A 20,222-nucleotide genomic window follows, 5' to 3' on the forward strand; every position below is an offset into this window, starting at 1 on the left:
GTCAGCACCGACAGCTCTAGCAAACGCCGCTGCTCTCGGTTGTCAAGTGAAAGCCGTTGGTCACTGCGATGTCCGTGGTGAGAGGTAATGCATGAAATTTTGTATTCTCGGCACACGCTTGACGCTGCGGATCTCGGAATATTGAATTTCCTTATGGTTTCCGAAGTGGAATGTCCCATGCATCTAGCTCCAACTACCATTCCTCGTTCAAAGTCTGCTCATTTCCGTTTTGCGGCCACAATCACGCCGGAAACATTTTCGCGTGAATCACCCGAGCACAAATGACAGCTCCGCCAATGCGCTGCCCTTTTATACACTGTGTACGCGATGCTATCGCCGTCTGTATAACTGCATATCGCTATCTCATGACATGGTCACCTCAGTGTACGCCTAATAATGGAATAGCTAAATTTTCAATACTGTATAAACAAATAGGAACAAGAAACTTTGGATGTCCCTTAAAGAGCTGGTGTGAACATTGCGAGTGGAGCAAGCCAAAAGGCCTGATCCTCGACGACGATGACTAACCAAGCCAGGACTTGTCGAATCCACGCCACAAAGAATCGCTGCTGTATTGTGCTTCAGTGGTGGACGAAGGTGCTATTTAGCATGTTTTGGCTCGTCAGTAGTTCTAATTCATGGGCAACTATTCAACCCTGGTTCAAATGGCTCTGAGCACTATGGGACTTAACATCTGAGGTCATCAGTCCCCTAGAACTTAGAACTACTTAAACCTAACTAACCTAAGGACAGCACACACATCCATGCCCGAGGCAGGATTCGAACCTGCGACCGTAGCGGTCGTTCGGTTCCAGATTGAAGCGCCTAGAACCGCACGGCCACACCGGCCGGCAACCCTTGAAATTTATCCAATTCGAACTTGTCCTAGAGTATCCAAATGAGATTTTCACTCTGCAGCGGAGTGTGCGCTGATATGAAACTTCCTGGTAGATTAAAACTGTGTGCTGGACCAAGACTCTAACTCGGGACCTTTGCCTTTCGCGGGCAAGTGCTCTGCCAACTGAGCTACCCAAGCACGACTCACGCCCCGTCCTCACAACTTCACTTCTGCCAGTACCTCGTCTCCTACCTTCCAGACTTTACAGAAGCTCTCCTGCGAACTTTGCAGAACTAGCACTCCTGAAAGAAAGGATATTCCGGCGACATGGTTTAGCCACAGCCTGGGGGATGTTTCCAGAATGAGATTTTCACTTTGCAGCGGAGTGTGCGCTGATATGAAACTTCCAAAATTCCTGCAGGAGAGCTTTTGTTTGGAAGGTAGGAGACGAGATGCTGGCAGAAGTGTTGTGAGGACCGGGCGTGAGTCGTGTTTGGGTAGCTCAGTTGGCAGAGCACTTGCCCGCGAAAGGCAAAGGTCCCGAGTTCGAGTCTCGGTCAAGCACACAGTTTTAATCTGCAGGAAGTTTCATGTCCTAGAGTACGCCATATTGCACTATGACCTTCGCCTCTTTATTGATGTTGCATGTAACACGAATGTTTTCAAATGTCATAGACCCTTCGACGACGTGAACATTAACGATTTCCATTGTGCCGTTTTGTGATCAGCTGAAGGCGATGTTTGTCACGTGCTAAAAGTGTAGGTGTAAACAGACGACAACGGCACCAAAACACTTCGTCAATTATACGTCCTCCGTGTGGCAAGACAGTTAAGAAGAGGTTTTGTGTGTGGGATACTGAACGGCGACGCTTTGTGTTACGCGAGTCGCGAGACAAACGCGGGCGCCGACTTGCGTGAGAAGAAGGCGGGAGGCCTTCGCACGGTTTGCCGGCACCAAGACGGAGAGGAAGCGGCGGAGCGCCAGCAGCAGCCGCGGGCTGGGCGAGGGAGGGGAAGGTGTCTGCTGCTAGGTCGCGCGCCGGCACAGTGAGCGCCCACCTGCAGACATGGCAGCCACGCCGCTACTCAGCCTGCTCCTACTGGCCGCCGCCGCCACCATCGGTAAGTGAGCCTCAATAGACACGTTTTCAAATGTTCTCTCTCCTGTTCCTGAAATGGACAAGCTACATGTACACACATATTAAACCAACGGTATATACACTACTGGCCATTAACATTGCTACACCACGAAGATGACGTGCTACAGACGCGAAATTTAACCGACAGGAAGAAGATGCTGTGATATGCAAATGATTAGCTTTTCAGAGCATTCACACAACGTTGGCGCCGGTGGCGACACCTACAACGTGCTGACATGAGCAAAGATTCCAACTGATTTCTCATACACAAACAGCAGTTGACCAGCGTTGCCTGGTGAAGCGTTGTTGTCACGCCTCGTGTAAAGGGGAGAAATGAGTACCATCACGTTGCCCACTTTGACAAAGGTCGGATTGTAGCCCATCGCGATTGCAGTTTCTCGTATCGCGACATTGCTGCTCGCGTTGGTCGAGATCCAATGACTGTTAGCAAAATACGGAACGGTGGGTTCAGGAGGGTAATACGGAACGCCATGCTGGATCCCAACGGCCTCGTATCACTAGTGGTCGAGATCACTTGGCTGTAACGGATCATGCAGCCACGTCTCGATCCCTGAGTCAACAGATGGGGACATTTGCAAGACAACAACCATGTGCACGAACAGTTCGACGACGTTTGCAGCAGCATGGACTATCAGCACGGAGACCATGGCTGCGGTTATCCTTGACGCTGCATCACAGACAGGAGCGCCTGCGATGGTGTACTCAACGACGAGCATGGATGCACGAATCCAGGTTCTGTTTACAGCATCATGATGGTCGCATCCGTGTTTGGCGACATCGCGGTGAACGCACATTGGAAGCGTGTATTCGTCATCGCCATACTGGCGTATCACCCGGCGTGATGGTATGGAGTGCCACTGGTTACACGTCTCGGTCACCTCTTGTTCGCATTGGCGTCACTTTGAACAGTGGACGTTACATTTCAGATGTGTTACTACCCGTGGCTGTAGCCTTCATTCGATCCCTGCGAAACCCTACATTTCAGCAGGATAATGCACGACCGCATGTTGCAGGTCATGTACGGGCCTTTCTCGACACAGAAAATGTTCGACTGCTGCCCTGGCCAGCACATTCTCCAGATTTCTCACCAATTGAAAACGTTTGGTCAATGGTGACCGAGCTACTGGCTCGTCACAATACGCCAGTCACTTTTCTTGATGAACTATGGTATCGTGTTGAAGCTGCATTGGCAGCTGTACCTGTACACGCCATCCAAGCTCTGTTTGACTCAATACCCTATCAAGGCCGTTATTACGGCCAGAGGTGGTTGTTCTTTGTTCTGGGTAGTGATTTCTCAGGATCTATGCACCCAAATTGCGTGAAAATGTAATCACAGGTAAGTTTTAGTATAATATATTTATCCAATGAATACCCGTTTATCATCTGCATTTCTTCTTGGTGTAGCAGTTTTAATGGCCAGTAGTGTAATATCCTGTTCTCCCTTGCAAGTTCCCTCGCATAAGTAGCACGAAAGAACACAAGGTGTTTTCAGCAGGAACTGTAAATACGAGGGGCTTTGAGTAAACTGCAACGCATTTTTTTCTCGCCCAATTTCTGTTGGAAAAATGTGGAATTTATTATGGGTCATCGTGGAATATGTGCGCTTCAGTTCCTATAGCTTCACGAAGTTCGGTAGGTCGAGGCGCTATACGTAGCCTTCAAAATGGCCTCTGTAACGGAGATCCGTTCCAAGCAGAGAGCTGTTATCAGGTTTCCTCTGCAAGAAAAACAGAGCATCGCAGGTATACACAGGCGCTTTCAGAATGTCTATGGAGACTTGGCAGTGACAAAAGACGGTGAGTTGTGTGGCGAGGTTTCTGTCATCATCGCAAGAAGGCCGCTCGAGCCTGTCCAATCCGCCACAGGCCGAACGGCCGCACACAGCTGTGACTCCTGCAATGTTGAAGCCTCATTCGAGGTGATCGACAAATCACAATCAGACACACTGTTCTGCAACTGGGGAGGTTATTGATGCAGCAAGACGTTGGGCATACAAGGCCGCCCTGTAAGCTGGCATTGAACGAAGTTTATGTTGTAAAACAGGACTTTTTAGCCAAAAGAATGGGGAATAATATAGCGTATTGAAAACCTGAATAAAACCAACCTACTTTCAGACAAAAATGTATTGCATTACTTACTGAAGACCTCTCGTATTTTGAGAGGTAGCACTATAGACTATTTCGAATAAAACATTCCGTGTAACACGTGTCGGAGATGTATTGGTTAAAAAGATGTACGTGATACTCTGTCACCTAAACAAATACTAACAGAAGGTTTTAAGACTGTCACCCAAACAAATACTCACAGAACGTTTTATGCAAAGACAAATAAGTTCGAAGTTGATTTTCATAAATTCAACCCTCTTTGCATTCAATGGACATTCTAGTTCTCCTCTCAAGTTGTCTCGGCGTTCTTGTTGAGGTCTGCGCTATTCAGAATCCGATTAGTTTTTTGATTACAGGCTATCAGCCATCATCACAGTCAAAAGTCTAAAGGGGTAAGGTCGGGGGATATTGGTCACAAGAAGCTTGACCATTTCTGCCTTTCTAGCTGCAGGGAATCTTAGCTTAGGTGATGTGTAATCTGACGACTTGAATATTCAGGGTCTTCCATCATGCTGGAAGAACATACGCATCCTTGTACCCAAAGGAAAAGCTCCCAATAGCGCTGGAAGCTCGTTTTCAAGAAAGTCCAGATAACAGGGACAGGTAAGACGATGCGGTAATTCAATAAACGCAATCAAATGATCGTCCATCGTACCAGACCACATATTTATAGAAAAGCGTTCATCGGACCACCAAAACAAAACTAATAGCGGATAAATAAACCCATAGCAGCTGGAGTTCAAACATGCTAAATGCAAAATTCTCTCTATAACCAACTGTACCTCTGTACCTAATAAAAACTTGACACATGTTACACGAAATATTTCATTTGTATTGGCCCATATTTCGACCTCCAAAAATATTTGTTATTCTTCCCGAAACACTCTTTATATCCCTAGGAATCAGCAACTATCGCTATTAACTTGCCCTTACGCAGAAGATACAATAGAGACATTTAGTATTGTTTTGCTGGTTCTCGTATTTTATCAAACAAAGAATGTTAAGCAGAATACAGTAATTATTCCATCACTGCCCATCTAAGTTTCCAGAACATAGCTTCAAAACATTCGTATTGACTAAAAACACACGTGATAAGTATCACTCAGTGTCTTAGACATGTATCTTCAGGCTGACTTGTGTTTCGATCGTGATCTTCAGCCCTAATACTGGTAGCGCCTGACGCTGGTCGGTCGTGTGCCAGCTTCTTCATCTCCCTGTAGCTGGGGCAACAAACATTAACTCGAGCCTCCTTACTGTTGTCAAGACTGTCTCCATCTACATTTTAGCCGGACGCTGTGGCCGATCGGTTCTAGGCCCTTCAGTCCGGAACCGGGCTGCTACTATGGTAGCAGGTTCGAATCCTGCCTCGGGCATGGATATGTGTGATGTCCTTAGGTTAGTTAGGTTTAAGTAGTTCTAAGTCTAGGGCACTGATAGCCTCAGATGTTAAGTCCCATAGTGCTTAGAGCCATTTGAACCCTCAACATTCGCGCCCGGGTTCCCAGGTTCGATTCCCGGCGGGGTCAGGGATTTTCTCTGCCTCGTGATGACTGGGTGTTGTGTGATGTCCTTAGGTTAGTTAGGTTTAAGTAGTTCTAAGTTCTAGGGGACTGATGACCATAGATGTTAAGTCCCACAGTGCTCAGAGCCTCCCTCAACATTTTCAACCCCCACACTCCCCCCTCCCCCCACTCCCCGTTAAAAAATGTACGACTCCTTGATGCCTCTAGATCTGTCCTATTAACCAATCCCTTCCTTTAATCAAATTGAAAGATAAATTTCTTTTCTTCCTAATCCAATTCCGTATCTCCATGATGTAAACCGATCTTCCCATCGAATCTTCAGCATTGTTGTACAAACCACATTTAAAAAGCTTATATTCTGTTCTTGCCTGAAATATTTATCATCTATCTTTCATCTTCTAACGGAAAAAGATTTCCTAATTCTCTAATTGATATTCGATGTTAACATTTTTCTCTTTATCAGGACAACTTTCTTACTGTTATCAGTTTGCATTTATATTTTCCCTAGATCGGCTATTATCAGTTATTTTGTAGCAATACTTATCGTCTGCTACTATTGTCTGATTTCCTAATGTAATTTCCCCACCATCGCCTGATAATACGACTCCGTCCTGTTACTCTTATTCACCTTTTGTTGATATTCTTTTTATAATCTCTTTTCATTACAGCATTACGAATATAGGCCACACGATGATAGAATACGTTGTTTATTCTGCAGAGGCATCTTATTCTCGCAAACTTTTTTCTGATGAAGTCACCTCGCCTCCCAGTAACTTCCTCTCTTCCTCTTTGTCGCAACACCTAAATATGTGTTCGATGTGACTGACTCCGGATGTTGTTATTAATTCTATAAAACAAAGTAATATTTTCTGATATTTCTGAAATATAATTTAGCTCCTATTCTCATACACTGCGAGCTTGACTTGAATAGAACTATTTCGGCAGTCAGTGTCACTTTCGCGAGGAAAGAGATGGCGAGGGGGGGGGGGCACATCCGTGTTCTGACTTGCCTCTATACGGCGCGCTACGACTTCCCCTTCTGTCCAGCCTCTTCATTTCAGAGTAGCACTTACACCCAACGTTCCATCTTATTTGTTGTTTGTATTACGATCTCTGTCTTCTCCTACAGTTTGTACCGTCTACAGCTCCCTCTTGTACCATGGAAGTCACTCTGTGATGCCCTGAAACACGTCCTGTCATCCTGCGCCACCTGCTCAGTGTTTTCCACGTATTTCTTTCCTCACACATTCTGCGGGGAATCCCCTCATTCCTTACCTTATCAGTCCACCTAATTTTCAACATTCTTCTGCAGCACCACATCTCAGACGTTGGGTTCTCTTCTTTTCTTGTTTCCCCACAGTCCACGATTCACTTCTACACAACGCTCTGCTCCAGACATACATTTTCAAGAATTTCCTTCTCAAATTAATCCCAATGTTTGATATCAGTAAACTTCATATAGGGAAGAACGCTATCTCTGGCTGTGCTAGGCTGATTTTTATGTCTTGTATTATTCGTCCGCCGTACGCTTCTGAACTAGCAGAATTTCTTCACTCTTGTGGACCCTAATTTAGATGACAAATGTCTCATCTCTTTTCTATCACTCTTCATTACTTTCGTCTTCCTTCGGTGTATTCTCAATCGATATTCTGTGCTCAGTGGATTGTTCATTCCATTAAGTATGTTATGTGTCCCTCCTTGCTTCCACTGAGGATAGCAATGTCATCATCGAATCTTATCGGTGGTAAACTTTCATACTGAATTTTAATCCCATTCCGGAAGCTAGCTTTAATTTATGCAATTGCTTCTTTGACGTACTTATCGAACCGAAGAGGTGGGAGGGATGCGGTGGGTGGAAAGACTGCATGTCTTGTACCTTTCCAACCCGATCACTTCTTATTTGGTCTTCCATTTCTGTTGCTCCTTCCTGATTCTTACATATGTTCTATATTACTGTTTGTTTTAAAGCTTACGTTTGTTTTTCTTAGAATTTTGAACAACTTGCACGCTTTTACTTTGTCGAACACTTTTTCTAGGTCCACATGTCTTATGATGTGACTTGATATTTCTTAGTCTTATTCCCATTAGCCAATCTGATCGTTACCCATGTGCTCAATTTTTTTATCCATTCTTCTGTATATTGTTCTCGTCAGCTATTTGCGTGCTTGAGTTGTTAGGTCAAGCTTGCGATGATTCTCATATTCATTTAAACTTTGCGTCTTTGACCTTTTGTGGATGACATTTTACCGAAAGTTTGATGCTAGGTTTGCAGCCTCATAGATTCTACTATGTCACTTACGCACTTTAAATAATGGCTCTACTTACGCACCTTAAATAATGGCTCTCAAGTAAGATATCCTAATAGTAGAAACACTTTTAACAGCTACCCGTGGACCACAAATTGACATTAGTGCTGACGACACCACTGATCCACTGATGGCAACTGAGGGAAGCAATCTATGTGCCTGTATCGTCTTCACCTTCTCACTCTCATCGCGCAATCACTCATAATGACACAGAGACAAGCAGTCGCCGCAATCGTTTGCTTGTCATCATCACGCAGTGGAGCCCGCCTGCCCATCTGACACGTAGGCGCAGCTGGCTGCAATGCGGAGGAGCCGGGTTAGATTCCAGATACAGTCAGGTTTCTTTCTGCATGAAAGGAGGCATCCAATGGCGCCAGTGGCAGTGGTTATCTCTGCAGTCGGTCGGTGGACGGAGTTATTTAGTTAATTAGTGAGTAAGCAGAGGACGCCAGACACAGAACTATAAGATAAAGAACTCAGCTCTGAATTTTTCTTTGACTTAGTAAAACTATCCGCAAATCAGTTGCAAATTCAGGTTGGAGAAATGATAAGGCACTACATTTCAAATGCTAGAAACAACCGCTTTCTCAGTGTTTATTAATCACTGCAGGAGAATACGAATGCAGCTACCCTATTTCAGTAGCTATATTACCCAAATGTTCCACGAAACTGGTGCATTAAATCTTTGAAGAACAATACTAGAGCGATTGCTGGAGAGTGTCTGTTATTTGTCCTCCGGCATACCTCTAATCCAAGTGTGGAATTTGTTCCATACCTTCTTTCTCTTCTCTTTATTCTTCTGTTGTCTCTATATCGCTAAATGTACTGAATTCACAGAAACAACTGCAAAAATTATTTCTTAGAGATTACTAAAGCCCGATTTCCAACAGACTCTTAATGCGAAATTTGCAAAGTTCTATGAACACTCTACATTCTTTTGGTCTCACATGACGTTATGCTTAGTATTTTGTGGTTTCCTAAACTCAAAAGATATTTTCTTTCAGTTTTATATACACGCTTCTTACAGCATCATTCTCATTACTGATTGTGGAACGCTTACTTGCTTCCATTTCCTTCTTATTTCTGTCTTTAAACACTCGAGTTTTCATATAATGTAGATGATGTTCCACTATGTAACAACACTGTAGCTTGTAGGGATGCGTTTTACTTAGTAAGACCACAGGAACCAAATAAATAAGAAATGCAGAGAGGCCAAGGCTAAATACCTGAATGAAAACTGCGAACCGATGTAAAAAGAAATGGTCATCGGAAGGACGTATGCAACAAATAGAAAATTCATGACAACCTTCGGTGGAATTGAAATCAAAAGAGTTAACTCGAAGAGCTCAAGAAGGATTTCACTGTTAAACGGTGAACAGAGTATACTGACAGCCCCGGCGAGTGGGGGGGAAACTGACTGAAGATGTGACAGAATGAGAAATGGGAGTCGATATGGAAGACAATAAGGATCCAGTATTAGAGTCAGAGTTTAAGAGAGCTTTGGAAGACTTTCCATCAGATAAGACGGTAGGCGTGTACCACATATCTTCCGAATTTCTAAAATCATTGGGAGAAGTAGCAACCAAACAATTAAAATTTCTTTGTGGAATCTCGTTTGAAGATTTTCGTAAAAATGTCATCCACACAATCCCGAAGACAGCAAGGGCAGATAACTGTGACGACTGTCGCACACTGATCTTGAAAGATTATGCATTCAAGTTACTGCCAAAAATAATAAACAGGTGAATGGAAAAGACTACCCCTTCAGTTTTTACCTTCTGCGACTTCCTCAACCACCACGGAAACTATTCTCTAATGTCTTAACACATGGTCTATCACTTTATATTTTTTGTCAATGTTTTCCACATGATCCTCTCCTCGATGGTTCTAGGGTGAACTTCCTCATTTCTTATCATATCAGTTCACCAACTTTTAGGCATCCTTCCGCAGCAGCACATCTTAAACTTTTCGATTCGCCCCTTTTCCAGTTCCCCCAACAGACCATGATTCACCTCCATACACTGATGTCCTCCACACGTATATCACCAGAATTTTCTTCCTCAAATTAAGGCCATTGTATGATGTATAAAGAAAATGAATGATCTTTTAAATGACGATCCATTTGGCTTTAGTAAAGATAAAGGCACCAGAAAGGCACTTCTGGAAGCAAGACTTAAGAAAAACGAAGACACGTTCAAAGGATTTATGGATCGAGTAAAAGTGTTTGGTAATTTAAAATGGTGCAAGTTGTTCTAAATCCTCAGGAAAATAGCAGTAGGCTACAGGGAAAGACGGGTAATAAACAATATGAATTTGGACAACTAGTCGCATCTTCCCATGGCTACAGTTGTTCAATAAGCCTGTCACTGTCGTTTCCTGTTGTACTTCATGAGAATATTTACGCAGTTTGCGCCACTTTATGTGTTTTATGGATGACTTACATAAATAAAAAATGTACTAATGTACAAAAAGCGAATGAAATGTGACCATTGATGAGAGCATCAGTGATCGATATTTGTATTAATATTTGTGACTAGTCGATCTCAACAACCTTGTTGAAATGTATCTGACTCTCAAAACAAAAATTTCATTCCGCTAGTAGAGTGCACACAGTAAAGAAAGATGCTAACATGTTAAAGCTGTATATCGGACCACAGCTTACACATTATCTGATAACACAACTGAATTTGCTTGCAAATTTCGTCACCGTAGGAAGATAATCAGTCGAATGGAGTAACAAACTAATGGAATCTGACATTGTAGCTTGTGAAAATCTGACATCGAAAGGTGACAAAATAGATTCCCAAAACCGAATTTCTCTCTCATTACTCCTTATTGCCGTATGCTGTTAACTTGTTTGCAAGACTTTTCAGGGAACTTATTGCCTACGTGTTGTATGGCACCCTGAAGTGCTAAGCTAATGATAGGAAAGAATACGCATCTACTTAATAGTCAAAAGCGTTTCTTGTTTCAAATACTATGCTATAACACGACTGCTTCATTGTAGTGATGAAATTACATAGCGAGGAAGAACAGCCTGCAGGTGAAGGACTATCATTAGTTCCGCTTAGGCAGAGCACCTGAGAAACAGCGTTTTCGTTACCCAACGTGCCTCCTCAGGATTGTCACCGCATAGGCTAGTCTTGTGACGATGCAGGAGGAAATTTATCAAGATGTAAAACTGTATTGTTGTGTGTGGTCTTCAGACCGAAGGCTGGTTTGATGCAGCTCTCCATGTTACTCGATCCTGTGCAAACCTCTTCATTTCCGAGTAACTAGTGCAGCCTACAGCCTTCTGAATGTGCTAACTGTATTTCTCTCTTGGTCTCCATGTACGATTTGTAACCCCCACATTTCCTTCCAACACTAAATTGGTGACTCCTTTATGTCTCAGAATGTGTCCTATTATCAGATCCCTTCTTCTACTCAGGTTGTGCCACAAACTTTTTTTCTCCCCAGTTCTCTTCATTACCTCGTTATTAGTTATGTGATCTACTTATCTAATCTTCAGACTTCTTCTGTAGCATCACATTTCAAATTCTTCTATTCTCTTCTTGTCTAAACTGTTTATTGTCCATGTTTTACTTCCATACGTGGCTACACTCCATACAAATACTTTCAGAAAAGATTTCGTAACACTTAAGCCTATATTCGATGTTAGCAAATTTCTTTTCTTCAGGAAACCTTTTCTTGTCGTTGCCAGTCTACATTTTATATCCTCTCTACTTCGGTCACCATCAGTTATTTTGCTTTCTAAATAGGAAACCTCATATAGTACTGTAAGTGTCTCGTTTTAATCTAATTCCCTTAGCGTCACCGGGTTTAATTCGACTGCATTCCATTACTCTTGTTTTGCTTTTTTTTTATGTTCATCTTATATCCTCTTTTCAAGACACTGTCCATTCCGTTCAACTGCTCTTCCAAGTCCTTTGCTGCTGTCTCTGACAGAATTACAATGTCATCGGCAAACCTGAAGGTTTTTATTTCTTATTCCAAAACTTTAATTCCTTCTCCAAATTTTACTGCTTGTTCAGTGTAGATATTGAATAACATCGGTGATAAACTACAAACCTGCCTCTCTCCCATCTCAACCACTGCTTCCCTTTCATGTCCTGCGACTCTTATAACTGTCATCTGGTTTCTGTAAAAGTTTAAATAGCCTTTCGTTCCCTGTATTTTTCGTCTGTTATCTTCAGATTTTCAAAGAGAGTATTCCAGTAAATATAGTCAAAAGCTTTCTTAAGTCTACAAATGCTGACAATGTAGTTTTGACTTCCCTTAACTTCTCTTCTGAGAGAAGTCGTAAGGTCAGTATCGCCTCCTGTGTTCTTACATTTCTCCGGAATCCAAACTGAACCAGTGGTCGGCTCCTACCAGTTTTTCCATTCTTCTGTAAGGAATTCGTGTTGGTGTTCTGCAACCATGAGTTACTAAACTGAGTGTTCGGTGCTTCCTTAGCAATTCGGATTATTATATTATTCATGAAATCTGATGTATATTGCCTGTCTCATACATCTTGCACATCAGATGGAAGACTTTTCTGATGGCTGGCTCTCCCAAAGCTATCAGTAGTTCTGATGGACTGTCGTCAGCTCCTGGGAATTTGTTTCAGTTTACGTGTTTCAGTGCTCTGCCAAATTCTTCTAGCAGTGTCATATCTCCCATTTCATCTTCATCTATGTCCTCTTAACAGTTCTATAATATCGCCTTCAATTACACCTCCCTTATATAGACCCTCTATATTCTCATTCTACCTTTCAGCTTTCTCTCCTTTGCTTAGGACTGGTTTTCCATCTAAACTTTTGGTATCCATACAGCTGTTTCTAATTTCTTCAAAGGTCTCTGTAATATTGCTGCAGAGGGTATCTATCTTTCCTCTAGTGATATATGCTTCCAAATCCTTATATTTGTCCTGTAGCCATTCCTGATTAGGCAATTTGCTCTTCCCGTCAACCCCATTTTTTAGATTTTGTATTCGCTCTCTCCTGCTTCATTTGCTGCATTTCTATATTTTCTCCTTTTATCAGTTAAGTTCAGTACCTCCTGTGTTATCCAAGGATTTGTACAAGGCCTTGCCATTTTCCCCCATTTGATTATCTGCTTCTTTCACTATTTCATCTCTCAAAGCTATCCATTCGTCTTCTAACGTATTCCTTTCCCAGTTCTTGTCATCGTTGCCTAATGCTCCCTCTGAAATTCTCAAAACCTTTGTTTCTCTCAACTTATTCAGGTCCTGTCTCCTTAATTTCCTACACTTTTGCAATGGGACAGTTTTATTCGTCGTATAATCTAATACAGAGTCTAAAAATAGCTATACTCTCACATCAGACTTAAAAATAGATTTCCATTCTCCGTAGCTTGCGATGAAATCTGTCGACAATTCAAGGAACTTCCGGCTCCATTAAAAGCGTTATTTTCAATATACACATTTTTTCCGAGACGTTATCCTTGGATTAGATTAACACAATGCCTTCTAGCATCAGATATGACGGACTCAAGGCTATGTTGTAAGGCTGGAGTAGACTACCACACAGTAAGCGTCTGCTGCACCTCCTTAATTGTATATCTACTAGTATTTAAAAAACTCCAGATTTATTGTTATACTCAGTGAGGGTTAAAAACTGAAGGACAGATTTGGTGCCCTGCAATAGTCTGTCAGTACTCTTATAACCAATACGTTCATTATATGTGCATCAGACCCATTCAGAGGTGGATGGAACATTGAAACTACTGCTGAAGAATGTTCCCCTCTGCTTCCTTTCTGTTATTTATCCGCACTCAAAATAACAAATTTATTCAGCAGACGAAATCTTTCAGAATATTCATAAGATACTTCAGCGACTGTAGATTCAAGGAGCAAACATCAACTGCTGTATGACATTCCATGAGTGGGATCTTTTTGTAGGGCGTGTATACTGAAAACACTAGCGTAAAAAAATGTAACATCTCTGTAGCTAGAAAAGCTTAGTGTTAATAGGAACAAGAGTATTAGAAAGAAGGTAATATGCTAAGGTTAATAATATCATTGATCCGATAATGTAAATCTTAATCAGACTTCGCATAGGAACCTGCCCGATGACACAGGACCAAATCACACGTTAGGTAATCCAGTAGCATGGGTCGAAACTGGTGTGCCATTATCAACGGAACACCTTTTACTAAACTGTGTTCGATCCTGTGACAGGGAGAGCAGTGTTAGAATTTCTTAGAGATTTGCTGCAATTTACGTTACAAAGAAACTGGTGCAGAAAAGATTTTAAAATTTCGTTTGTCCGGTATACCGCTAAAACTTTTAGAAAGTAGATTTCCATATGTGTCTCAAGTGGTGATATATCGTTTTTCCTATGAAATAAAAAGATTACGGGAAAATCCATTGCATGCCTCAAATAGAGAACCTACCTAACAATACTCACTACAGAAGTACTTTCTGAAAGTGAACGTGGACATTAGAACAGAGTGGAATAAACCAGAGGTATGAGGACAACAGGGTAAAGATCAGAAGACACACTCGGAGCTCCATCAGATGCATCACGTCAGTGTTAGTACTCGTATCGTTGTCAAAATGTTGCGCACCTGTTATGCTTGTCGCGTTAAACGTGGATAGTAGGCACCATATTTTAGACGTTTTGCCACCGTCTCGAGTTCTGAGTTCTCCCATGTGTCCTGCGCAGCAGCAGCGATGGATGTATGATTAAAACGAACCACTTTGAGCGCCATGATGTTTTTCGTACATTCTGGCGTGGAGAGTGTTTTTTACAGATCTTCGACAGCTGGCAGCACGTGCTATCCACGGAACGGCCTTGTTGGTGTTGTGTGTTTACGCGAGACCGCTTCGTACGTGACACCTGTGCTCACAACAGGTCTGGCTGTTCTTTGGGGACTGTTGTTTCCCCTAAGACAGACATTAACGGAACCCATCTTTGTTAACTTTACGTACTCAGGGAGTAGCTACCAGCCTCCTTACCGTAATATAAAAGCTACCGATTAAAATTAATAACAACCTCATAAGAACGTTAATTTTTTAATCGGGAGAAGGAACCTGTTGACTATAGCGGTTGATGTAGCACAATGAAACTTTGGGAAAAACGTGAGTGAAATTGTAGAACGGAGCAATCAGTAAATTTTTCTCGTTTTCGTAAATTATACGAAAGCTCTAGTAATTTCAGTTCCAACAAAATCTGTGCTGATTTCATTGAGGTACAAAGTGTTGATTCAACATATTATACCCAATAAAAACATACATTTTCACAGCTTCCATTAGACTTCATTTGGATAATGAGGAATTCAGAACTGATAGAGCAGCCAAGCAAGAAGGTTCCACAACATCAAAATATTTCTTAGCTGTCCTAGAGAAAGTTTCCAGATCTTTAAACTGGGCGATCGAAGATAGGATATGCTTCAGTGGAATATAATGGAGCCACCTCCTTTCCTTTATTCACATTGAACTGTTTGCCTGTAACTCAAATAAACTTTCCACGACGAATGCAAGAATTTAGCAGAGCAAGCTTAAAATAGATCTGAAAAGCAATGTCATTGTAACTAATACAACGTATAATTACATACACTGAAGAGCTGAAGAAACAGGTACACCTGCCTAATATCGTGTCAGGCCCCAGCTAGCTGTGCTGTGTGCAGTCTGTGGCTGGTTGGCATTGTTGGAATATTCGCTTGTGTAGTGTTGGGCAGCCGGATGGGAACAGCGTGTAGCGTTGCGCAGTTGCAGTTGAGCCGCCAGCAGTGGTGGATGTGGGTAGAGAGATGCCAGAGTTTTGAGCGGACGATCTGGACGTGCGCCCGTCAGAAAAAGGAATTTGTTTAATTGGATGACATAAAATTATATATATATATATATATATATATATATATATATATATATATATATATATATGCACACAGCACAGTCAGTGATTTTCATACAGAGCTCTACGTGGAGTTACCAACATCAAAACCTAAACAGCCTACTTACACCGTGATTATCAGGAATACGGTAAAATATCACATCTCCGACATCACTGCGGTCGGAAAAAAGATCCTGCAGTAACGTGACCAACGACGACTGAGATTGCAGCAGATTTCAGTGCTGTGCCATCAGCGTGCAAACGAATAAGCGAAGCATCATCTATATGGGCTTTCAGAGCCGAGAGCCCACTCGTGTACTCATGAAGACTGCACGACACAAAGCTTTACGCCTCGCTGGGCCCTTCAACACCGACATTGGACTGTTGGTGACTGGTCACACGTTGCCTGGTCGGATGAGCCTCGTTTCAATGTCTATAGATCGGATGAACATCTACGGGTATGGAGACAACCTCGTGAATCCATTGACCCTGGATATCAGCAGGGGACTGTTTTAGCTGGTGGAGGCTCTGGTGTGGGATGTGTGAAGTTGTAATGATATGGGACCTCAGATATGTCTAGATACGACTCTGTCAGGTGACACATACGTAAGCATCCTGTCTGATCACCTGCTTCCATTCATGTCCATTGTGCATTCCGACGGACTTGGGCAATTCCAGCTGGACAATGCGACATCCCACAAGTCCAGAATTGCTACAGAGTGACTCCCCAGAAATGAACATTATTGAGAATATCTGGGACGCCTTGCAACGTGCTGTTCAGAAGTGATCCCCGCCCCGTCGTACTCTTACTGATTTATGGACAGCTCTGCAGGATTAATGGTGTCAGTTCCCTGTAGCACTATTTCAAACATCAATCGAGTCCATGCCACGTCGTGTTGCGCCACTTCTGCGTGCTAGCGGGGGTCTGACAAGATATTAGGCAGGTGTACCTGTTTCTTTAGCTCTTCAGCGTATATATAAAGAAACAGAGGTAAGTGAGGTAAGAGATTCATGAAAGGTACAGGTTATTGTTAGTCAGGGCCATACTTTGGTGGGGATTATTGAAAGTCAGATTGCGCTGTGCTAAAAATATTGTGTGTCAGTTTAGTGATGATCAGAATAAGCAAAGAGAAAACTGTTTGAGTACGTTGAGTTTTGCTCAGCTGTTTGAAAATCAAATAACGTAGGAGTTTACCAGCACAGTCATTCTTAATTTTCAAAGGGGACGTGTCAACGCTACACTCGTGAAATGGGTATACGAGAAAATCCCCACTTCATCGCTACCTCGAAGATGCTGTCCCATCCCTCATGTGCCCACTATAACACCCCTTTGAGACACACTTAAATCTTGGTAACCTGCCTTTGTAGCAGCAGTAACCGTTCTAACGACTGTGCCAGACACTTGCCTTGTATCGGTTGTATACGTATTCTGGTTGTATACGTATCTCGGTATTTGAATTCGCATGCCTATAACAGCGTCTTTGGCGGTTCGATGTATATAAAACCAGCATATAGAAGAGAGAGTTGCACAAATTAACAAAGTAGTTGTGATAACAGTTGATGAACTTTTCGTATCATAGCAAAAGTAGGGGAGTAAAAGTGGCGAGGTGAAATTTTAGTAAAGTAAATGACGTGTTCAAAACCAAGCTCTCTTTGTTTCAGAAGCAGAAAGATTATACTCATAAACTGAGGGTGCTCAGTGAGCAATGTAGATATGAATGTTGGAAATTTTGGTTACTAGGAGACACAAGAAAGCGAATAAATGAATCAGGTAAAAGAACAAAGTGGAGTGCAAGACGTAGCTCTGAATGTAATAAAAATAAAACAGGAGCTAGCCAGATGAATAGAGGTAGAACAAGGAATTTCGTTGTTGGATTGCAAGATATGAAACCGATATAGCGAAACGATCTGATAAGCGGTCGGTCGGCCAGAGTGGCCGAGCGGTGCTAGGTGCTACAGTCTGGAACCGCGTGACCGCTACGGTCGCAGGTTCGAATCCTGCCTCGGGCATGGATGTGTATGATGTCCTTAGGTTGGTTAGGTTTAAGTAGTTCTAAGTTCTAAGGGACTGATGACCTCAGAAGTTTAAGTCCCGTAGTGCTCAGAGCCATTTGAACCATTTGGTACAAGGTCGGTGAAACAGATATTGTAAATAAACATAATTGTCCATTACTTTCTATGTCTGTGAGTCCAAGAGATAGGTTAAAAACGTTTCCCAGTTTTAGCGGTTTAAAATTTTGAAATTAGTGTTTCGTTATTTCATCAGTCACTTGTGCAGTACTAGCTGATTCGGATATGTGGCCATTATCAACTGGGAAAGTTTTGTTTACAAAGACAATATCTCTGAAGTGTGGAGGAAGTTCTATTTTTGACAAAAGCCACATAAAAAATCTTTTCAACGTTGTTCAACGACGTGGGGTTGAGGAAGTTGTGTTAGTTCCCTATTTCATTGCTGTACCAGCACAATTTCTTGTTGAATCTGACAAAAAATCTACAGCACAGTATGAATGGTCCGTAGCATCTGAGAATAGGTGTAACCACTACCTAAGTCTTTCGAGCACACCTTGTGCGAGTCCATATGTATAAGGTTTTGTTTGTATATGAACGTCCCCGGTATTCAGGCTAGTAGTCGAAGTGGGCATCTAGGTCGGGTAATGTGTTTTGGGAGTGGTTGGCAAGTTTTTGCCGTGTCCTCAGAGTACAGCGGTGTTCTCGCGAGAGTGGCCTGCGGGCATCCGCCGCGACTCCGCGTCGTCTCGGCAGAGGCGGCGTTTTTGCGAGTGTGACGCAAGATCCTGGCCACGCTATTACCTGCAGGAAGCACTTATCGAAACAGCCATCTCCGTCTCCAGGAGACAACCTCGCTACGGCATGAACTTAAGCAGGTCTTTCTTCAAACCGCTCGGCGTCTGTATCCACGTTCCACACCGTTTGCTAATATACCTGATGTTCCCCCATAGCTGGAGCAGTTATTGGTACAGTGCGATAATTATCACAAGTATGAAGAAATCGGGACCGTAATCGCTTGAACTATATCCTGTGCATTTCCTTACATTATTCACATAACTAGCGAATGTTTACAGCTTTCGTTTAATGAAACAAAATGGTTCAAATGGCTCTGAGCACTATGGGACTTAACATCTTAGGTCATCAGCCCCTAGTACTTAGAACTACTTAAACCTAACTAATCTAAGGACATCACACACATCCATGCCCGAGGCAGGATTCTAACCTGCGACGGTAGCGGTCTTGCGGTTCCAGACTGAAGCGCCTAGAACCGCTCGGCCACTCCGGCCGGCCTGAATTACCGCCCAAGGTATAAGTGATACGCCGCCACTGAAAACTGGTGCAAAGACATATCCTCCATTAATTTAATCTGTGGCGGATGGCGTCGAACTGTTGAGCCACGCCGCGTCACACCCTCTGAAACGCTCCACCTGTTGAGCCAAAACTGTGGATACTATCACGAGGAACAAACAGTATACCCTGTCCTGATAAACCAGTACTAACTCTGATTTATAGTACACACTTCCCGTCCATGCAGTTGGGTAATTCTTCTGGAAGACTATACACACTCTAGTATGTACAAAACAATACCTCTTTCAATTACTCTGCTTTTCAACTCACTTATGGCATTTCTAGAATGTTTACTAACCCAGTTAGAAATAACATAACGTTAAAATAATAGCGTAGGCTTCCGCTGCCAGTCAGTTAACGTGGGACTTTTCTGGGTATGGTATTGCATCATATTGTCGTATTGTAAATAACTATCACTAATGAAATCAACGTTTGGGTAGACCCAGAAAGAGGCCACTGTAACCTCTGCCGAAACGCTGGTTTTATCAGTGATAGTCTTTTACAATATGACACGGCAGTATACCCAGAAAACTTTCATGTTAACGGAACATTAGTTCATCAAGTGAAACACAGTTGACGTTTAACGAATATGTAGTGATAAATGAAAATTTTTATCACGCTGGAATGAGAATCAGATTTCCCGTTTTTTTTTTTCGAGCAGCTGCCATAGTATGCTTCCAGACCTCACAGAAGTGTTCAGTGTTACTGTTTCTCAAGATTGATTTCCGGCAGGTACTGCCAGATGTTCTTACTCGGGACAGACGGGACTAGGACCACTGGTGCAACACCCTATCTAACTGAATAGAAGTACGAGATGCTTCAAGTACGGTGTTTTCCTCTGCAACTTAAAAAACAACTGAAAGGAATGTTTATTTAGATATGTAAACGTAAGAACAATGCTCTTTGTCCGGAATTATAAACATAGTTAGCTTAGTTATTTACCACAAAACTACAGGACGAATTACAGTTTTTTCAATAGAACGTTTTCCCTATCATGCAGCTACACTACTGGCCATTAAAATTGCTGCACCACGAAGATGACGTGTTACAGACGCGAAATTTAACCTACAGAAAGGAGATGCTGTGATATGCAGA

The 20,222-nt window shown here is 42.6% G+C and overlaps 1 protein-coding gene across 3 annotated transcripts in view; it reads left to right on the forward strand.

Annotated features, from left to right (window-relative positions):
* The first annotated feature begins 1,805 nt into the window (after positions 1-1,805).
* The window catches only part of LOC126457515 (uncharacterized), a 76,364-nt gene continuing 57,947 nt past the window's right edge, over positions 1,806-20,222 (forward strand). For 2 of the 3 annotated variants that reach the window (XM_050093854.1, XM_050093872.1), the window contains exon 1: positions 1,808-1,960. In XM_050093854.1, the coding sequence (XP_049949811.1) occupies positions 1,906-1,960 (55 nt within the window). In that variant the 5' untranslated portion in view covers positions 1,808-1,905. Of the gene's footprint in view, positions 1,961-20,222 lie in introns of all 3 variants that reach the window. The other variant, XM_050093863.1, reaches the window with a different exon arrangement.

The sequence above is a fragment of the Schistocerca serialis genome, chromosome 1 (assembly GCF_023864345.2).
Source record: "Schistocerca serialis cubense isolate TAMUIC-IGC-003099 chromosome 1, iqSchSeri2.2, whole genome shotgun sequence".
In the NCBI taxonomy this organism is placed as follows: Eukaryota; Metazoa; Arthropoda; class Insecta; order Orthoptera; family Acrididae; genus Schistocerca; species Schistocerca serialis.